This window comes from Physella acuta, unplaced genomic scaffold (assembly GCF_028476545.2).
Source record: "Physella acuta isolate Inbredline_101_S28 unplaced genomic scaffold, ASM2847654v3 ptg000209l, whole genome shotgun sequence".
Lineage (NCBI taxonomy): Eukaryota > Metazoa > Mollusca > Gastropoda > Physidae > Physella > Physella acuta.
Window position 1 is genome coordinate 264,281 of NW_026731728.1, and position 19,568 is coordinate 283,848.

General features: G+C 46.9%; 2 protein-coding genes across 4 annotated transcripts in view; one reads left to right on the forward strand and one right to left on the reverse strand.

Annotated features, from left to right (window-relative positions):
• Positions 1–19,568, reverse strand: part of LOC131937417 (histone deacetylase 6) — a 204,671-nt gene that overhangs the window by 2,748 nt on the left and 182,355 nt on the right. For both annotated transcript variants that reach the window (XM_059294820.1, XM_059294819.1), the window contains exon 35: positions 454–609. In XM_059294820.1, the coding sequence (XP_059150803.1) occupies positions 454–609 (156 nt within the window). The remainder of the gene's footprint in view (positions 1–453; positions 610–19,568) is intronic.
• LOC131937419 (hatching enzyme 1.2) lies at positions 11,439–18,837 on the forward strand. 2 transcript variants are annotated; one of them, XM_059294821.1, is made up of 4 exons: positions 11,439–11,876; positions 12,173–12,332; positions 12,604–12,797; positions 17,772–18,837. In XM_059294821.1, exons 1-4 carry the CDS (start codon positions 11,612–11,614, stop codon positions 18,530–18,532), a joined length of 1,380 nt encoding a protein of 459 aa, XP_059150804.1. In that variant the 5' UTR covers positions 11,439–11,611; the 3' UTR covers positions 18,533–18,837. The 2 variants fall into 2 exon arrangements, with proteins under 2 accessions (XP_059150804.1, XP_059150805.1); XM_059294822.1 differs by lacking the exon at positions 17,772–18,837 and adding an exon at positions 14,569–15,296 and having other exon boundaries at positions 11,489–11,876.

The window sequence follows — 19,568 nt, forward strand, 5'->3', positions numbered from 1 at the left end:
TTTGTCCATCAGCCTGTGATTTGTCCTGTCTGTGATTTGTCCATCAGCCTGTGATTTGTCCAGCCTGTGATTTGTCCATCAGTCTGTGATTTGTCCATCAGCCTGTGATTTGTCCAGTCTGTGATTTGTCCATCAGCCTGTGTTTTGTCCAGCCTGTGATTTGTCCATCAGTCTGTGATTTGTTCATTAGTTTGTGATTTGTCCATCAGTCTGTGATTTGTCCAGTCTGTGATTTGTCCATCAGCCTGTGTTTTGTCCAGCCTGTGATTTGTCCATCAGTCTGTGATTTGTCCATTAGTTTGTGATTTGTCCATCAGTCTGTGATTTGTCCAGTCTGTGATTTGTCCAGCCTGTGATTTGTCCATCAGCCTGTGATTTGTCCATCAGTCTGTGATTTGTCCATCAGTCTGTGATTTGTCCATCAGTCTGTGATTTGTCCAGCCTGGTACTTACACGGTGGCAGGTCAGACACAGCCAGTTTTCTGTGGGGTCGCCGCACGTGTTGCAGGGTTCATGGGCGTCAATGACGTCAGATTTCAGGGGCGTCACTTCAGACAGATGTGGGCACCACGGCAGCGGCGACACGGCAAACATCTGCTGAGGGGCGTTCTGCAACACAAAGTTATTGAGTAAAAAATGTTCTGCAACACAAAGTTATTGAGTAAAAAATGTTCTGCAACACGAAGTCATTGAGTAAAAAATGTTCTGCAACACAAAGTCATTGAGTAAAAAATGTTCTGCAACACAAAGTCATTGAGTGAAAAATGTTCTGCAACACAAAGTTATTGAGTAAAAAATGTTCTGCAACACAAAGTCATTGAGAAAAAAATGTTGTGCAACACAAAGTCATTGAGTAAAAAATGTTCTGCAACACAAAGTTATTGAGTAAAAAATGTTCTGCAACACAAAGTCATTGAGAAAAAAATGTTGTGCAACACAAAGTCATTGAGTAAAAAATGTTCTGCAACACAAAGTCATTGTCGCCATTTTGACTGGCTCGTGGTACCCGCAGGTCTCGCGAGACAGGGGAGGGCAGGAAGTGATGGGCGGGGCTTATCTTGACCCAAGGGTAAACGGATCCAGACAAAATATGTATGGGTGACGTCACTTAGTGTTGGCTGAGTAGAAAATACAGACTTGAATAAACTGGCATAAGGCATTGGTCAACAGACTTGAATAAACTGGCATAAGGCATTGGTCAACAGACTTGAATAAACTGGCATAAGGCATTAGTCTATATGTACACTCTGTCGCAGTCCATCCGTCCGTCCACCCACCCACCCATCCATCCACCCACCCACCCATCCATCCATCCATCCATCCATCTATCTATATGTATGTGTATATATATATATATATATATATATATATATATATATATATATATATATATATATATATATATATATATATATATATATATATATATATATATATATATATATATATATATATATGTAACTAGGGTGGGCCTAGTTACTAGTCACTATTGTTGAGAACGCGATAGTGCAGGTGTTGGACTGATAAGCCAACTGATAACGATCATAAAGCCACGGCGTAGTTTGGAAGGATACGACAAGCGCTGTCAACTTTGACACGACTTGGCTGACGAAACAGTGCAGATGTTATATTAAATCGGACTGTACGACAGAAGCGGCGTAATTAACATTCTGATGCAACGATTAGAATCGATTACGATTACGATTATGATAGAACCGAATACGACTACGGATACGAAGGGGATATAAGGAAGGCGACGGCTGAGCTCTCAGTCTCTCTCTCTCTATCTCGATCAGTCAGTCTGTGTGGCAGTATCAAGTTGGTTATATTGTGTTAAGAAGGACGATAGACATGTGTATTCAGTTATATGAAGACTAGTGAGGACTGTTGGGAGTCAGTTGATTCAAACTATTATTGTGAAGCATTCCTTTTGATTCATTATATTATTGTGAAGCATTTCTTTGATTCATGTAATAAAAGGATCAATAGCGAACCTGCATCTTCGAGTATCTATACTGTGGTCGATGTTGTGTAGAATGAGTGGTTAGACTCGGTAACATTTGGCGTTGTCGAGCAGAACTCGTTAACATTTGGCACTACAGGCAAATAGTCTCGTTACATTTGGCGCTGCGGGCAGGATATGCAAATACACTAGGTCACATTTGGCGTCGTCGGACAGGATGAATTCAACTAGACTTGCCGCTTTAGGCACCCATAGTCAACCTTGTTCATAACTGTGTTTAGTGTGTGTGTGAATTCGAACATTCAGGAACAGTGAAAATTGAGGAACGAGGAAAATTTTTCATACACACACGGTAAGAAAGAACTCTTTTTTTTTACTCAAGGAATAAAATGTCTACTCTGGACGAGAAGCAGACCCATATTGTGGTCCTGCCCAGAGAGTCCCACATTAACAAATTTTACGGGGACGGTGATCCGGCTTTAACCAACAGGTTCAGTGAAGAGGTCAAAGCGGCCTGGGCCTCGAGATGCATGTCACCAGAGGAAAGATTAAGACTGCTGATGGGCAGTATAGGAGAGACGGTTAGGGCAGAGGTCAAATGCCACGATAAAACCATCCAATCAGATCCAGATAAGGTGCTGGATCTAATTATGGAGACCTTTGGGGAGAGACGGTCGGGATCGCAACTGCTAACGGTGTTAGTAGGCTTGAAGCAGAGAATGGCGGAGAGTGTGATGGAGTATTCACACCGAATGAACAGGGCCTTTGATTCGGTAAAGGGCAGAACACCCGACATTGATGTACGCCTACTGAGGGACCATTTCATCGAGGGGCTAGCAACCCCGATCTTAAGGAGAGAGTTGAAAGAGGAGGTCCACAAAGACCCGCAGTTGACCTTCCTTCAGGTCAGGAACTCAGCGATCCGCAGGTCCGAGGATGAGGACCAATCGAACTGTTCGGTGGACAAAGTCTCTGTGCCGGAACAGAAACAATCCCCACCCACAGGGACCGGCACGGTGGAAACCATGATGGCTCAACTGTTGGCTCACCTGGATAAGGTTGACCAACGATTGGAGAGGTTAGAGAGCAGGTCAACAGCTGAGAATCAGGAAAAGAACGGGCCAAAACAGAGACAGGTTGGACGGCCGCGACCCGCCGGTCCATCGCTCCGGTGGACGGCCGACGGTCGACCAATTTGCTTGTCCTGTTCACAACCCGGACACATGGCACGGTACTGCCAGGGAAACGGTCGTCCTCTGTAAGGCAGGGTCAGGCTACAGAGGGGCGAGGTTATGGCCCAAGAAACAAAATGATGGGAGTCTGTCCCGAAATGGTGATTACGATTGGGGACATCGCGGTGAAGGCAATTGTGGATACAGGCTCCCAGGTGACGACAATTACAGAAAATTTTTACACCAAATGGATGAAAGGAAAAGACCATAGGTTGAGGTCTGACACATGCATGCGCCTGACGGCAGCTAATGGACTAACCATTCCATACTGTGGTTATTTTCTGGCGGATGTCGTGGTGGCGGGACATAGGTTGAAGCAGGTTGGGGTGTTCGTTACGAAACACAACCTAGAGACAAATGTGTCAAATATACCTTGCCTGTTGGGCATGAATATTCTTGGCCAGTTGCCAGAATTTCTTACAAATATTGTCGGATCGACCACACCAGGTCGGGGATCCAAGTTGGCCAGGTTTGCCAAGACCAGAGGAAGGATATCAGTCCCGGCAAACACGGTCAAGGCAATCACATTACAAATTGGTGATAGAAGCGTGAATGGTGATGTGATGATAGAACCATGTGGCGCCGCACTGAGGGCAGGCGTCGTGTTACTGCGGACATACACATCAGCGGAGAAGGGACTAGTTCAAGGATTAGTGGCAAATGTTTTGGATGAGGAAATTTTTATACCGCCTAATACTCTGGTAGGAGTACCACAGAACGTCGAGGTACTAAGGTCGGCACAGTGCATCGAACTGAGCAATACCAGCAGTAATGAAGTAACAATTAGGTCGGTCAATGTGACGGCCGAGGTGAAGAAAGAGGATGGCCGATCATATACATTCCCGGAAACTGAGGACCCAAAACTAAATGAATTGCTGAATAAGTACAGGGATATATTTGCCTCGTACGAGGGTGATTTGGGTTACACGGAAGTAATAAAACACCAGATACCCTTACTACAGGACAGGCCTGTGGCGCAACCTTATCGAAGATTACCACCAAGTGAAAGCACACCTGAACGATCTACTAAAAAAGGGAATTATTACAACCAGCACTAGCCCGTATGCGGCACCGATAGTAGTGGTAAAAAAGAAGTCAGGGGAGATAAGACTGTGTTGTGATTACCGGAAATTGAACAATATCACAAGAAGGGATGCATTCCCCTTGCCTCGTATTGATGAATGTCTTGATGCGTTGGGGGGAGCAAGATTTTTTTCTACCTTGGATTTGGCTAGCGGCTACCACCAAGTGGCCATGCACCCCAACGATCAACATAAGACTGCATTTATTTCTCCACTGGGACTGTACGAGTGGACCCGTATGCCGTTTGGTCTAACTAATGCGCCTGCTACATTCCAGCGAGTTATGCAGAGTGCTATGAGTGACTTTCTATTTCAAATAATGTTGGTGTACTTGGATGATATACTAGTTTACTCAAAAACTTGGGAGGACCATCTAAAAAGATTAGAACAAGTGTTTCTCCGTCTTAGGGAGATAGGAGTAAAGCTGAACCCAGACAAATGCTGCTTCGGTTTGAAATCGGTACATTTTTTGGGTTATGTGATTTCGGCGGATGGCATCGCCACTGACCCAGATAAAATTGCAGCTGTTAAAGAATGGAAACAGCCAACAACTACAGTAGAGGTCAGATCATTCTTGGGCTTTGCTTCCTATTATAGAAAATTTGTACCTGGTTTTGCAAAAATTGCCGCACCATTGCATGACTTGGTAAACAAAATGACAAAGAAACACAGTAAGGAGAAAAAGAAAGGCAAAACACAACTGATAGGTGAATTATGGACTGATGAATGCCTGAACTCGTTTAAGCTACTGAAAAAGGCTTTGACAGAGACGCCGATATTAGGATACGCAGAATGTGACAAACCATTTCGGCTAGAAATTGACGCCAGCTCGAAAGGTCTGGGAGCTGTGCTATCACAACAACAAGAGCAAGGTTTCAGGGTTATTGCGTATGCCAGTCGAGCTCTGAAGGAATCAGAGAAGAACATGACAAATTACAGCGCCATGAAACTAGAACGTTTGACATTAAAATGGGCTGTGACTGAAAAATTCAGGGACTATCTATTAGGTGCTAAATGTGTGGTATACACTGACAATAACCCCTTGAGTCACCTAAAGACAGCAAAGTTGGGATCCATCGAACAGCGATGGGCAGCAGAATTGGCACTCTTTGACCTGGAGATAAAATATCGCCCGGGGCGGTCCAATGGCAATGCGGACGCCTTATCAAGGAATCCTTACGAGAGACCGGGCGATGAGGAAGAAACGCTGACAGGAATATGTGAGGTCAGAGCGTCAACAGATATCCCTCACGGGGTGCAAGTGATGCAAAACGGGCAGACCGGGGTGGAGCACATATCCACAGAGCCCGGACATATGGACATTGGTGATTTTAATTGCCTTAATCACAAAGAGATAAGAGATGCCCAGAGAACGGATAGTGGCTTACAGCCGCTGTTGAAACACGTCCAGGAACAAAAATTCCCAGGAAGAAGGGAAAGAGAACAATTTGGTCGAGAAACGAAGAAAATACTGAGGCAGTGGGACCGTCTCGGTATAAAGGATGGTGTTCTCATGCGGAGAATTCATGACCAAATAGACGGGACAATACACCAGGTGGTGGTGCCTGGACAATTACGAGAAGAAGTGCTAAAGTTGGCACATGACAGGGCAGGACACCAGGGTCAGGACAGGACGCACAAAATATTACGACAGAGGTGTTACTGGCCCAATATGGAAATGGAGGTCAAACGCCATTGTGAGGCTTGTGTGAGGTGTCAGCATGCGAAAATGCCAGTTGTCAAAATGAGACAGCCATCAGGACACCTACTAGCGACAAAACCACTAGAGATTGTGGCTATGGACTTTACGTCGTTGGAGCAATCATCGGATGGGACGGAACATGTGTTGGTAATGACTGATGTATTCACCAAATGGACTGTGGCGGTGCCCACACGAGATCAGACTGCCAAAACAGTGGCAAAGGTCTTAATAGAACATTGGTTCATCAAATATGGCATACCAAGACAATTACACTCTGACCAAGGAAGGGCCTTCGAGTCAGAAGTAATTAACCAACTGTGCAGCCACTACGGGATCAACAAATCTAGAACAACCACATTTAATCCGAAAGGAAACGGACAGTGCGAGCGGTTCAACCGCAGCATGCATGATTTGCTGCGTACGCTAGAACCTGAACAGAAAAAACGTTGGCCTGATTTTCTCCCAGAGTTGGTATATCTATACAACTGCACCCCCCATGCCACAACCGGCTTTTCGCCACACATGTTGCTGTTCGGACGGGAGGCTCGACTCCCTCTTGACTTGTTCCTAGGAAAAAAGGAGAGTATGACTGGCTCATACACTGCACTGGAATATGTGAATGAACATATGAGACGAATTAGAGAAATGTACAGGGTAGTACAGGAAAGACTAGAACATGAAGCACGGCGAAGGGAACCGCCGGTACAGACAAAGGACCCGCCACTCAAACTGAACGACAGGGTATTACTGCGTAGCCACCCGTTAGGCAGAAACAAAATCCACGATCTCTGGGGACAGGAGATATGGCAAGTCGTGGAGATGCCTAAAGTAGCAGGTGGCCCCTTTAAGATAAGACCCATCGATCACGCCAAACCGGATCGGTGGGCGAATATTGCTCAATTAAAGAAATATTGTCATAGTCAAGAAGAGCAGTTACACACAAGGAAACCTAAGACAATTAGAGAACCGGAAACTATAACGGAAATTCACATACCCATCCCGGAACCATGTCACCATCAACAGCGCAACAGCGATACACAAGGGGAGGATAACGGCAACGAAGAGGATCCCGGTCCTTCCAGAAGCAGAGAGACAGTAGACCATCAGATAAGTGGTCCGCGGAGAAGTTTGAGAAACAGAAAGAATACGAAATTTTTCGTCAGCAACCATCAATTCTTTCATGGTCGCGCTGGTATGAGAACAGACTGTTCAAAAAGCTATAAAAGTGAACTGGTGAAAGCACCAAACGAAAAAAAAAGGTGGATGTGAATTCTAGAACTGTTTTGTGTCTGAGGAAGATGATGTAGACACATTTGATATGTGAAATAGGGATAACTGTCAATCTTTTACGAATGGGACGACATTGACAGTGAATGGAACAATAAATTTTTTTTACGATGGTGCGATGGATATTTAGGAAGTGCACCTACCAAGCGTTGTTTGTGGTTGAAAACACACAAAAAAAGGCGGCGGTGGATGTAACTAGGGTGGGCCTAGTTACTAGTCACTATTGTTGAGAACGCGATAGTGCAGGTGTTGGACTGATAAGCCAACTGATAACGATCATAAAGCCACGGCGTAGTTTGGAAGGATACGACAAGCGCTGTCAACTTTGACACGACTTGGCTGACGAAACAGTGCAGATGTTATATTAAATCGGACTGTACGACAGAAGCGGCGTAATTAACATTCTGATGCAACGATTAGAATCGATTACGATTACGATTATGATAGAACCGAATACGACTACGGATACGAAGGGGATATAAGGAAGGCGACGGCTGAGCTCTCAGTCTCTCTCTCTCTATCTCGATCAGTCAGTCTGTGTGGCAGTATCAAGTTGGTTATATTGTGTTAAGAAGGACGATAGACATGTGTATTCAGTTATATGAAGACTAGTGAGGACTGTTGGGAGTCAGTTGATTCAAACTATTATTGTGAAGCATTCCTTTTGATTCATTATATTATTGTGAAGCATTTCTTTGATTCATGTAATAAAAGGATCAATAGCGAACCTGCATCTTCGAGTATCTATACTGTGGTCGATGTTGTGTAGAATGAGTGGTTAGACTCGGTAACATTTGGCGTTGTCGAGCAGAACTCGTTAACATTTGGCACTACAGGCAAATAGTCTCGTTACATTTGGCGCTGCGGGCAGGATATGCAAATACACTAGGTCACATATATATATATATATATATATATATATATATATATATATATATATATATATATATATATATATATATATATCCAAGCAATGTATGTCTGTTTGTTTGTCTTTTATGCATTACTACACCTTTTATCCGATCGCCATGAAACTTTGCAGGGGGGGGGGGGGGCGCCCCGGTAGGGCGAGATTCGATTCTTCTCTATATACGGTATATAAAAATAAAAGTCGATTGCGGTTTGACAAATTTCATCCGATCGCCATCAAACTTTGGGGAGTTTCTGCAAAATAATAATTTTAAATTTCGCAAGGGCCGCGCCCAGGGAGGGTGCGTATTTTGTCAATACACGGTTTGGCGCCCACAGTTCCGGAGCGGGTGCCAAACACTTGGTATCTGTTAATCGGGCGTCCTGCATAGCGGGTAAGGGGTACTACTATATTCAGTATTAAAACTTCAACAGGCTCCGGCTATTGTGTGACCTGAAACGCCCCGGACTCCCCTGTAAGCACTTTGGCGCGTACGTTCGTTTTTTAAAGGCTATACACTAAAGACACGATGGACAATAATAATCTTTGACTATATCGAATCAGACGCGTCCCCCGGCGCCCCTGCAAGGTTCGATTTGTTACAGTCGTTCACTAAATGGAATCAGGCGCGTTCGCCGGCACCGCAGCAGGGTTCGATTTGGCGCCATGCGCTATCACGTGAGCACTATGGCGCCTACGTTAGTTTTAAGTAGCACCTTAAAATATTGACAAGAAGGCACACAGCATTCGATGATTAAACCGAGCCAAGGGTCCGTACGCAATGATGAAACACTCTTAAAATATTACATCATACTTTTATATAAAACTTAACAGAATTAGAAAAACTCGATAACATTATTCAAACATATACAACTTAACAGAAATAGAGAAACTCTATAACATAAACTCTATAACATTATAAACTCTATAACATTACTAGCCGTCCCGGCCCTGCACTGGCATCTCTGAAAAACGTATCTGTAAAGGACCCTAACGTGTGTGTTTAGTAATCAGCATTTACCCGGCGACAAAACACAAAAATCGCAAACATAACACTAACACAAAACAAACACAAACGAAAACACAAAAACAAACGCAAAGAAAACACGAACACTAACGCAAACAAAAAAGCAAACGAAAACAAATCCAAACGCAAACACAAACCCAACCACGACCAAACAAAACCAAAACACCAAAAAAACATCGCAAACATAACACAAACACAAAAACAAACACAACCACAAACACAAAGAAAACACAAACGCAAAAAAGCAAACGAAAACACAAACGCAAAGAAAAAAAGCAAACCAAAACAAACCCAAACCCAAATTAAAATGCAAACACAACCACAAACGCAAACTCAAACACAAAGAAAACACAAACGCAAAGATAAACTCAAAGTGTCCACAGTCTAGCCCGGGGCGCCAAATCGCACCATGACGACGTGCGGCGTAACCGCCTGACTCAACTTAGTAAACGACTATAGTAACCAACTTATTCAAAGTCTTTTGAACTCACTTTCGCGAACGTAGGTACCATAGCGAAAACGGGAAAGCCCGGGGCGCCAAATAGCACCCTGTCGGGGTGCCGGAGGACGCCCGGATTTGATTAACTTAAAGACTATAGTAACCTTTCTTATCCATAGTCTATCGCACTGTTTAAAACGAAATTATGCAGCATAGCGCTCACATGATAGCCCAGGGCGCCAAATCGAACCGTGCAGGTGCGACGGCGGACGCGCCTGTTTCAATTTAGTGAACAAAATTATAATACTCTAAGCTTATCCGCAAATGGAAAGAAATAAACATATAGGATTTGTGGGAACTGGCTTATTAAATGTTATTGATTTAAAAAAATAATTAGTAAACAGTATGTTCAGTGTATAGAATAAATAAAAGGCAGTTTTAAAAATACCAACGACATTGCACTTAATCAATCCCAGCTAATTATGTAATTATTTTTTTTCCTAACACCAAAACAAAGTAATAAAAAGTAAATTCTTTCTTCCCCGATTTAATGTTTTTTTAAAGAGAAGTAACTGTGTTCTTCAAATCAAGGGACGTTAAGAGAACTATAGGACAAAATGCAAAAACATTTCAGACACAATTTTAGAAATTTTATAAACGTTGATACACTTTTTAAAATTGTATATAAAGTTCGTAATTGAAAATTACTGTTCTAAGTATATAAAATGAAAATTGTTTTGAAAGACTTTCAATAGTAATTTTTTAATTCATAAATTTAGACCATGAGCACTTAAATAATCTAACTCTTGAATCCATCGAGGTTTCGTTTTTTTTCTTTTTTTTTTCTTATATTCCTTTGTAATCCTCGATTACAAACATACAAACATACAGAATTGAGCTTTATATATTAGATTCAAACATAAAAAATTCAATAAAATAACAGCAACAAAAACAAAAGTCAAACAAAATCAGCCCGGATCTATTCTCTAGATCTACGTGTGAAGGAAATTCTGTGGGGACTTTTTCCGATCGTTTGTTGGTGTCAGCATTATTTTAGACATTTCTGGAGCTTTAGTGGACGCGACAAATCCAAAAGTTTTAGTGGAGGCGACAAATCCAAAAGTTTTAGTGGAGGCGACGAGAGGCGTAGCGAGGGGGGCGGCGGACCGCACCGGGTGACACCATTTAGGGGGGTGACACCAAAGCAAAAAATTGTAAAAATATGTAGAGAAAATGTTTTGAAAGGGGGGGGGGTGCAAATCGAAAGTTTGAGAGGGGGGTGCAAATCGAAAGTTTGAGGGGGGGGGGGTGCAAATCGAAAATTCAAAGGTTGTTCCCGGGAAGAGTCGCTACGCCTCTGGGGGGGGTGACACCATTAAGTGCCGCAACGGGAAACACCCGACCTCGCTACGCCACTGGAGGCGACGAACCCAAAAGTTCGTGTTCAGTTATCACTGGCTGATTAATTACACATCAAACTCCGATCTCATTTTTTATCTGTACGTAGTGGCATATTTTGGGAGATGGGGGGGGGGTGTCACACCTGAAAGCCGGCCACGGTCAAGCCCGAAGAAAGCCCACCACGGACTAATATTTAAGATGGGGAAGATAACTGATTTAGATCGGATTTTTTGAGTTACCAGGTCGCGGATATATAGGTAGACACTGTGACCATGTCCAACCTTCACCTCAATAGTCTCAGTCCCCGGGCCAATTCTCACAAAAACCTCGGAGTGGGCCGATAACAAACGTCTTACGAGTGGCATCAAGTGTGTACAAGTGAGGGTGATAACAAAGTATGTTATCGCTGGCTGGATGACGGGCCTTTAGATCACACCAGACCCGACATAACAGGACGTCACAAATTTTACCCGACACAAGAGGACCACAGGCAGCTCGCAGGTACCGCTCCAGTTACAGGGGAGTTTCAATCAGCGGTCAACGTCAGTCAGTGGTCAACTGGAATTGTATGGTTACCATGGCAACATGTCTGGGTGCTCTGATTGTGCTGGTGCTAATGACGTCAGTCTCTAGCATCCCCATCGCGACGGGTGAGGACGGGACCTTGAACCCACCCATCGTGGTACAATATCTGACCCCACCTGAAGGTCAGCGGGAGCAGCTGACGTCAGACGATGTTTTGGAAAAAGTTCACAGGAACGCCGTCAGCAACAAAACCAGGCGCTGGGCGAATGGCATCGTGCCGTACACCATCAGCAGAGAGTTCCCCACAGGTAGGTGCTATGTCCTAACATGACCTATGTCCTAACATGACCTATGTCCTAACATGAACTATGTCCTAACATGTTGAACTATGTCCTAACATGTCCTATGTCCTAACATGCACTATGTCCTAACATGACCTATGTCCTAACATGAACTATGTCCTAACATGACCTATGTCCTAACATGAACTATGTCCTAACATGACCTATGTCCTAACATGTCCTATGTCCTAACATGAACTATGTCCTAACGTGTCCTATGTCCTAACATGTCCTATGTCCTAACACGTCCCATGTCCTATCAGCCATCCAGCTGACCATACGAGAGGCTATGGACGAGATCGAGGCTGACGCGGCCAACGGTTCCACCAAGTGTGTCCAGTTTGTCCCCCGCTCCACAGAGCCGCGCTACCTGCAGATCAACACGGGCTCTGGCTGTCACTCGACCATCGGCTATGACGAGACGTGAGTACCCGGGTCACGTGGGCCATGGGGGGGGGGGTGGCCATGTCATGTGGGCTGGGGGGGGGGGGGGGTGGCCATGTCATGTGGGCTGGGGGGGGGGGTGGTGGCCATGTCACGTGGGCTGGGGGTGGGGGGGGGCGGCCATGTCACGTGGGTTATGCTTTTCCAATAATTTATTTTAGCCCATAGTCACCGAAATGACATTTAACCATAACCTACATATCACCTGTCATCTACGTGTCATCAACTGTCCATTACGTCCCCTCCCCAGCGAGGAGCTGTCCTCCACCCTGGGGGCAGGATGTGAGCAGAAGGGCATCATCATGCACGAGCTGCTGCACGTGCTCGGCTTCTACCACGAGCAGAATCGGCCTGACCGTGACCTTTATGTCAACATCAACGAGACCAACGTGGCTCTCATCCGGGACTTTTACATTAGGAACAGTTCGGTCATCGACACGCTGGGTAGGTTTACACTCTGGGTAGGTTTACACGCCGGGTAGGTTTACACGTTGGTAGGTTTACACGCTAGGTAGGTTTACACGCTGGGTAGGTTTACACGCTGGGTAGGTTTACACGCTGGGTAGGTTTACACGCTGGGTAGGTTTACACGCTGGGTAGGTTTACACGTTGGTAGGTTTACACGCTGGGTAGGTTTACAAGCTGGGTAGGTTTACAAGCTGGGTAGGTTTACACGCTGGGTAGGTTTACACACACGTCTCCCACATTAGGAACAGTTCGGTCATCGACACGCTGGGTAGGTTTACACGCTGGGTAGGTTTACACGCTGGGTAGGTTTACACACGTCTCACACACACGTCTCCCACACACACGTCTCCCACATTAGGAACAGTTCGGTCATTGACACGCTGGGTAGGTTTACACACACACACACATGTCTCCCACATTAGGAACAGTTCGGTCATTGACACGCTGGGTAGGTTTACACACACACACACATGTCTCCCACACACCGGCATCCCACACACGTCTCCCACCCACACGTCTCCAACACACCGGCCTCCCACACACACGTCTTCCACAGACAACTGTCACACACACCGCTCTCGTAGACTGTCTTGCTTGACGAAGCGATAGCTGGAGAGGGACAGGCTAAACACACGATGTTTCCTAACTGATCAGCTAAACACACGATGTTTCCTAACTGATCAGCTAAACACACGATGTTTCCTAACTGATCAGCTAAACACACGATATTTTCTTACTGATCAGCTAAACACACGATGTTTCCTAACTGACCAGCTAAACACACGATGTTTTCTAACTGATCAGCTAAACACACACGATGTTTATACCCTCTCTCTTGACCAAGATACCACTCTCTTGACCAAGATACCCCTCTCTTGACCCAGATACCCCTCTCTTGACCAAGATACCCCCTCTTTTGACCCAGATACCCTCTCTCTTGACCCAGATACCCTCTCTCTTGACCCAGATACCCTCTCTCTTGACCCAGATACCCTCTCTCTTGACCCAGATACCATCTCTCTTGACCCAGATACCCTCTCTCTTGACCCAGGTACCCTCTCTCTTGACCCAGGTACCCTCTCTCTTGACCCAGATACCCTCTCTCTCTCTCTTGACCCAGATAGCCTCTCTCTCTCTCTTGACCCAGATACCCTCTCTCTTGACCCAGAAACCGCTCTCTCTTGACCCAGATACCCTCTCTCTCTCTTGACCCAGATACCCTCTCTCTCTCTTGACCCAGATACCCTCTCTCTCTCTTGACCCAGATACCCTCTCTCTCTCTCTCTTGACCCAGATACCCTCTCTCTCTCTTGACCCAGATACCCTCTCTCTCTCTTGACCCAGATACCCTCTCTCTCTCTCTTGACCCAGATACCCTCTCTCTCTCTTGACCCAGATACCCTCTCTCTTGACCCAGATACCCTCTCTCTCTCTCTCTTGACCCAGATACCCTCTCTCTCTCTTGACCCAGATACCCTCTCTCTCTTGACCCAGATACCCTCTCTCTCTCTTGACCCAGATACCCTCTCTCTCTCTCTTGACCCAGATACCCTCTCTCTTGACCCAGATACCCCCTCTCTTGACCTAGATACCCCCTCTCTTGATCCAGATACCCTCTCTCTCTCTTGACCCAGTTACCCTTTCTCTCTCTTGACCCAGTTACCCTTTCTCTCTCTTGACCCAGATACCCTCTCTCTTGACCCAGATACCCTCTCTCTTGACCCAGATACCCTCTCTCTTGACCCAGGTACCCCCTACGACTTTGCCTCCATCATGCACTACAACCCCTATACAGCCAGCAAGGACCACGCCTACCCGGTGTTGACGCCCAAGCCACAGTTCGCCCATGGGGTCAGGCTAGGTCAGCGTGTGGCCTTGACCGAGCTGGACGTCATCAAGCTCCAGAGACTGTACGAGTGTGTCGAGGACACGAGTCACATCCACTCCGACCTGCAGGGCGCAGTCATCCAGTCCTGTGACTTTGGTGACGGACTGTGTGACTTCTTCAGCCACCCGTCCCAGCCGTTTGACCCGTCCCAGCCCACCTGGGTCGTACGCTCAGGTCAAGTAGAAGACGGCCCGAAAGCTGGCTTTACCAATGGCCTTGACCCCTATCTAACCGTGTCGCCGAGCGTGTCGTGTGCCAGCAGCAACTGCACGGCCTCGGTACACACCTCCCTGAGCCGTACCCCGGACAGTGGCCAGATATGCGTGTCTCTGCAGGTCTACCAGAAGGGCCCGAGCTATCTCGCCCTCTACATACACGGGCCCGGCCTGCCCAGAACCTTGGTGGTCAGCCTCAAGGACAAGTTCGGTGACCACTGGGCCAGGGCTGACCTTGACATCAGCATCCCGCCCGCGCTTGACTTCCAGCTGGAGTTCAAGGCCACGCTCCAGCAGGGATCTGTTTCCGTGGATGACTTTTTCCTCCTACACAGCAGATGTCTTTACATTTCTTAGGGGCGGGTAGACACACGACACACAGGCTACCACACGACACACAGGCTACCACACGGCACACAGGCTACCACACAGGCTACCACACGACACACAGGCTACCACACGACACAAAGTCTACCACACGACACACAGGCTACCACACAGGCTACCACACGACACACAGGCTACCACACGACACAAAGTCTACCACACGACACACAGGCTACCACACAACACACATGCTACCACACGACACATGGGCTACCACACGACACACGGGGTACCACAAGGCTACCACACGACACACAGGTTTCCACACGACACATGCACTACCACACGACACACGGGGTACCACAAGGCTACCACACGACACACAGGCTACCACACGACACATGCACTACCACACGACACAGGCTACCACACGACACATGGGCTACCACACGACACACAGGCTACCACACGACACATGGGCTACCACACGACACACAGGCTACCACACGACACATGGGCTACCACACGACACACAGGCTACCACACGACACAAAGTCTACCACACGACACACAGGCTACCACACAGGCTACCACACGACACACAGGCTACCACACGACACAAAGTCTACCACACGACACACAGGCTACCACACAACACACATGCTACCACACGACACATGGGCTACCACACGACACACGGGGTACCACAAGGCTACCACACGACACACAGGTTTCCACACGACACATGCACTACCACACGACACACGGGGTACCACAAGGCTACCACACGACACACAGGCTACCACACGACACATGCACTACCACACGACACAGGCTACCACACGACACATGGGCTACCACACGACACACAGGCTACCACACGACACATGGGCTACCACACGACACACAGGCTACCACACGACACATGGGCTACCACACGACACACAGGCTACCACACGACACATGGGCTACCACACGACACAGGCTACCACACGACACACAGGCTACCACACAGGCTACCACACGACATGGGCTACCACACGACACACGGGCTACCACACAGGCTACCACACGACATGGGCTACCACACGACACACAGGCTACCACACGACATGGGCTACCACACGACACACAGGCTACCACACGACACACAGGCTACCACACGACATGGGCTACCACACGACACACAGGCTACTACACAGGCTACCACACGACACACAGGCTACCACACGACACACAGGCTACCACACGACATGGGCTACCACACGACACACAGGCTACCACACGACATGGGCTACCACACGACACACAGGCTACCACACGACATGGGCTACCACACGACACACAGGCTACCACACAGGCTACCACACGACACATGGGCTACCACACGACACACAGGCTACCACACGACACACGGGCTACCACACGACACAGGCTACCACACGACACACAGGCTACCACACGACACACAGGCTACCACACGACACACAGGCTACCACACGACACAGGCTACCACACGACACACAGGCTACCACACGACACACGGGCTACCACACGACACACAGGCTACCACACGACACAGGCTACCACACGACACATGGGCTACCACACGACACACAGGCTACCACACGACACACAGGCTACCACACGACACACAGGCTACCACACAACACACAGGCTACCCACAGTAAAACCTGCTAGCATGAGATCGAAGTCTTAAGGGCTAGCTGTCCAGTCAAGAAAACTATTTAAAACAGTAACCAAAAGATTTAAGAAACACAGGCGTCTTCCTATTGGTTGAAATTAGTCACGTGACACGCTATGTTCCAATTATCGCTGAAGTCATTCAACCGTTTAGACAAAATAAAACGGATAATTCAATTCGTTTTCGCCATAAGCGTGTTATGTCAAAGGCTGAATTTTGGGGTCAGGGAAAATGTGAACAGTTTTTTTGTCAGGGAAAATGTGAACAGTTTTTTGTCAGGGAAAATGTAAACAGTTTTTTGTCAGGGAAAATGTAAACAGTTTTTTGTCAGGGAAAATGTAAACAGTTTTTTGTCAGGGAAAATTAGTTTTTGTCAGGGAAAATGTAAACAGTTTTTTGTCAGGGAAAATGTAAACAGTTTTTTGTCAGGGAAAATGTAAACAGTTTTTTGTTGTGATGGAGGCCCCGTCTATTCACATGTTTACAGTGGGTGCATGAAGAGTTGACGTGACATTATGGCTCTATGTTCCAAAGTCAACGTGACATTAAGGCTGTACCACTAAACGTGACCTAATGCTGTTGTCCTTATGATCGTTGACCAAATGCTGTTGACCTAATGATTGTTGACCTAATGCTGTTGACCTAATGCTGTTGACCTAACGATTGTTGACCTAATGCTGTTGACCTAATGCTGTTGACCTAATGCTGTTGACCTAATGCTGTTGACCTAATGATGTTGACCTAATGATGTTGACCTAATGCTGTTGACCTAATGATGTTGACCTAATGATGTTGACCCCGTATTTGTCTACCAGAGGCGCCCTATGACTTTGGCTCTATCATGCACTACCCAGCCTTCGCCTTCCCCATAGACCCGACCTACCCCACCATCACCCCCAAGCCGAGCTTTGCCGCGGGCCTCAAGATGGGCCAGCGTATCGCCCTCAGCAAGATTGACGTCATCAAGCTCCAGCGGCTGTACGGCTGTGTGCAGGACGATACTCACGTCTTCTCTGACCTCCAGCAGCACGTGCTCACCTTCTGCGACTTTGGTCAGGACATGTGCAACTTCTCGTACGTCCGCACGACGGCCGGCCCCGCCCAGACAGCAGATGGTAGCGACCCGTCCAGCCTGGCCCGATGGACTGTGACGTCAGCATCTATATCGGGCGGGCCCAAGGGAGGGATGACCAACGGGGTGGACTCGTTCTTGTACGCCTCTAGGACGACGGCCGCCAACGACAGCACGCCGCTGGCCACGCCATCCGTGCTGACCACGACATCCGTGCTGACGCCGGTCATACGCTCACCAGACGACGGCAAACTGTGCATCACCTTCCAGATGTACCAGCGCGGGCCCGCCAGCTTCATCTCCATGTACCTGGTGTTTGAGACGCTCCCCAGGACCCTGCTGATGATCAGGGGAGGGGACGCCAACCGCTGGAGTAGGGCGGTGCTGACCACCGAGCTGCCCCCCGGCCTCAACTTCCAGCTGGAGATAGTCGCCAACCTGGCGCAGGAGCCGCTCGCCATAGACGATTTCTACGTGCTCAAGTCCAAATGTTTGTACGCCTAGACATGACGTCACGCCTAGACATGACGTCACGCCATGTCTAGGCGGGACGTCATGGTCAATGGTATCTGGACGTGACGTTATAGTTTGCTTTGTCAAACCCCCACGTGTGAGTGTATTTTGACATGACTTTCAGACTCTAAGAAAAACTATTGGAACAAATCGTCCGCTTTAGTTTTGAATGTACTTGCTATAGATATACTTGTACACTATATAACCTTATTTTTTTTTATACAGAAAGCAGAATGTGTGAATGCACTGATCAGTTCTGATATCTTTTAAACGTAAATAAATATGTGCTTGCAATCTGCGTGGTCCGTGTGACTCATTAGCTAATTTTCTGGTGGTTAATTAGACATGTCATTAGCTAATTTTCAGGTGGTTAATTAGACATGTCATTAGCTAATTTTCAGCTGTTTAATTAGACATGTCCTTAGCCAATTTTCAGGTGGTTAATTAGACATGTCATTAGCTAATTTTCAGGTGGTTAATTAGACATGTCATTAGCTAATTTTCAGCTGTTTAATTAGACATGTCATTTGCCAATTTTCAGGTGTTTAATTAGACATATCATTACACTATGATCAAGTAATTAATTAGACATGTCATTAGCCTATGATCAGGTAGTTAATTAGAGCCGTAATTAGCCTATGGTCAGGAAGTTAATTAGACATGTCATTAGCCTATGGTCAGGTAGTTAATTAGACATGTCATTAGCCTATGATCAGGTAGTTAATTAGCCATGTCATTAGCCTATGGTCAGGTAGTTAATTAGAGCCGTAATTAGACTAAGGTGGAGCGGTGAATGTTAAGATGACCAGGGCTACCCTACGACTTTGGGTCCATCATGCACTACGGCACCTACTCTATGGCCAAGATCAGAGCCTACCCAGCCCCCACCCCCGAGCCTACCCAGCCACCACCCCCAAGCCTACCCAGCCACCACCCCCAAGCCTACCCAGCCACCACCCCAAGCCTACCCAGCCACCACCCCCAAGCCTACCCAGCCACCACCCCCAAGCCTACCCAGCCACCACCC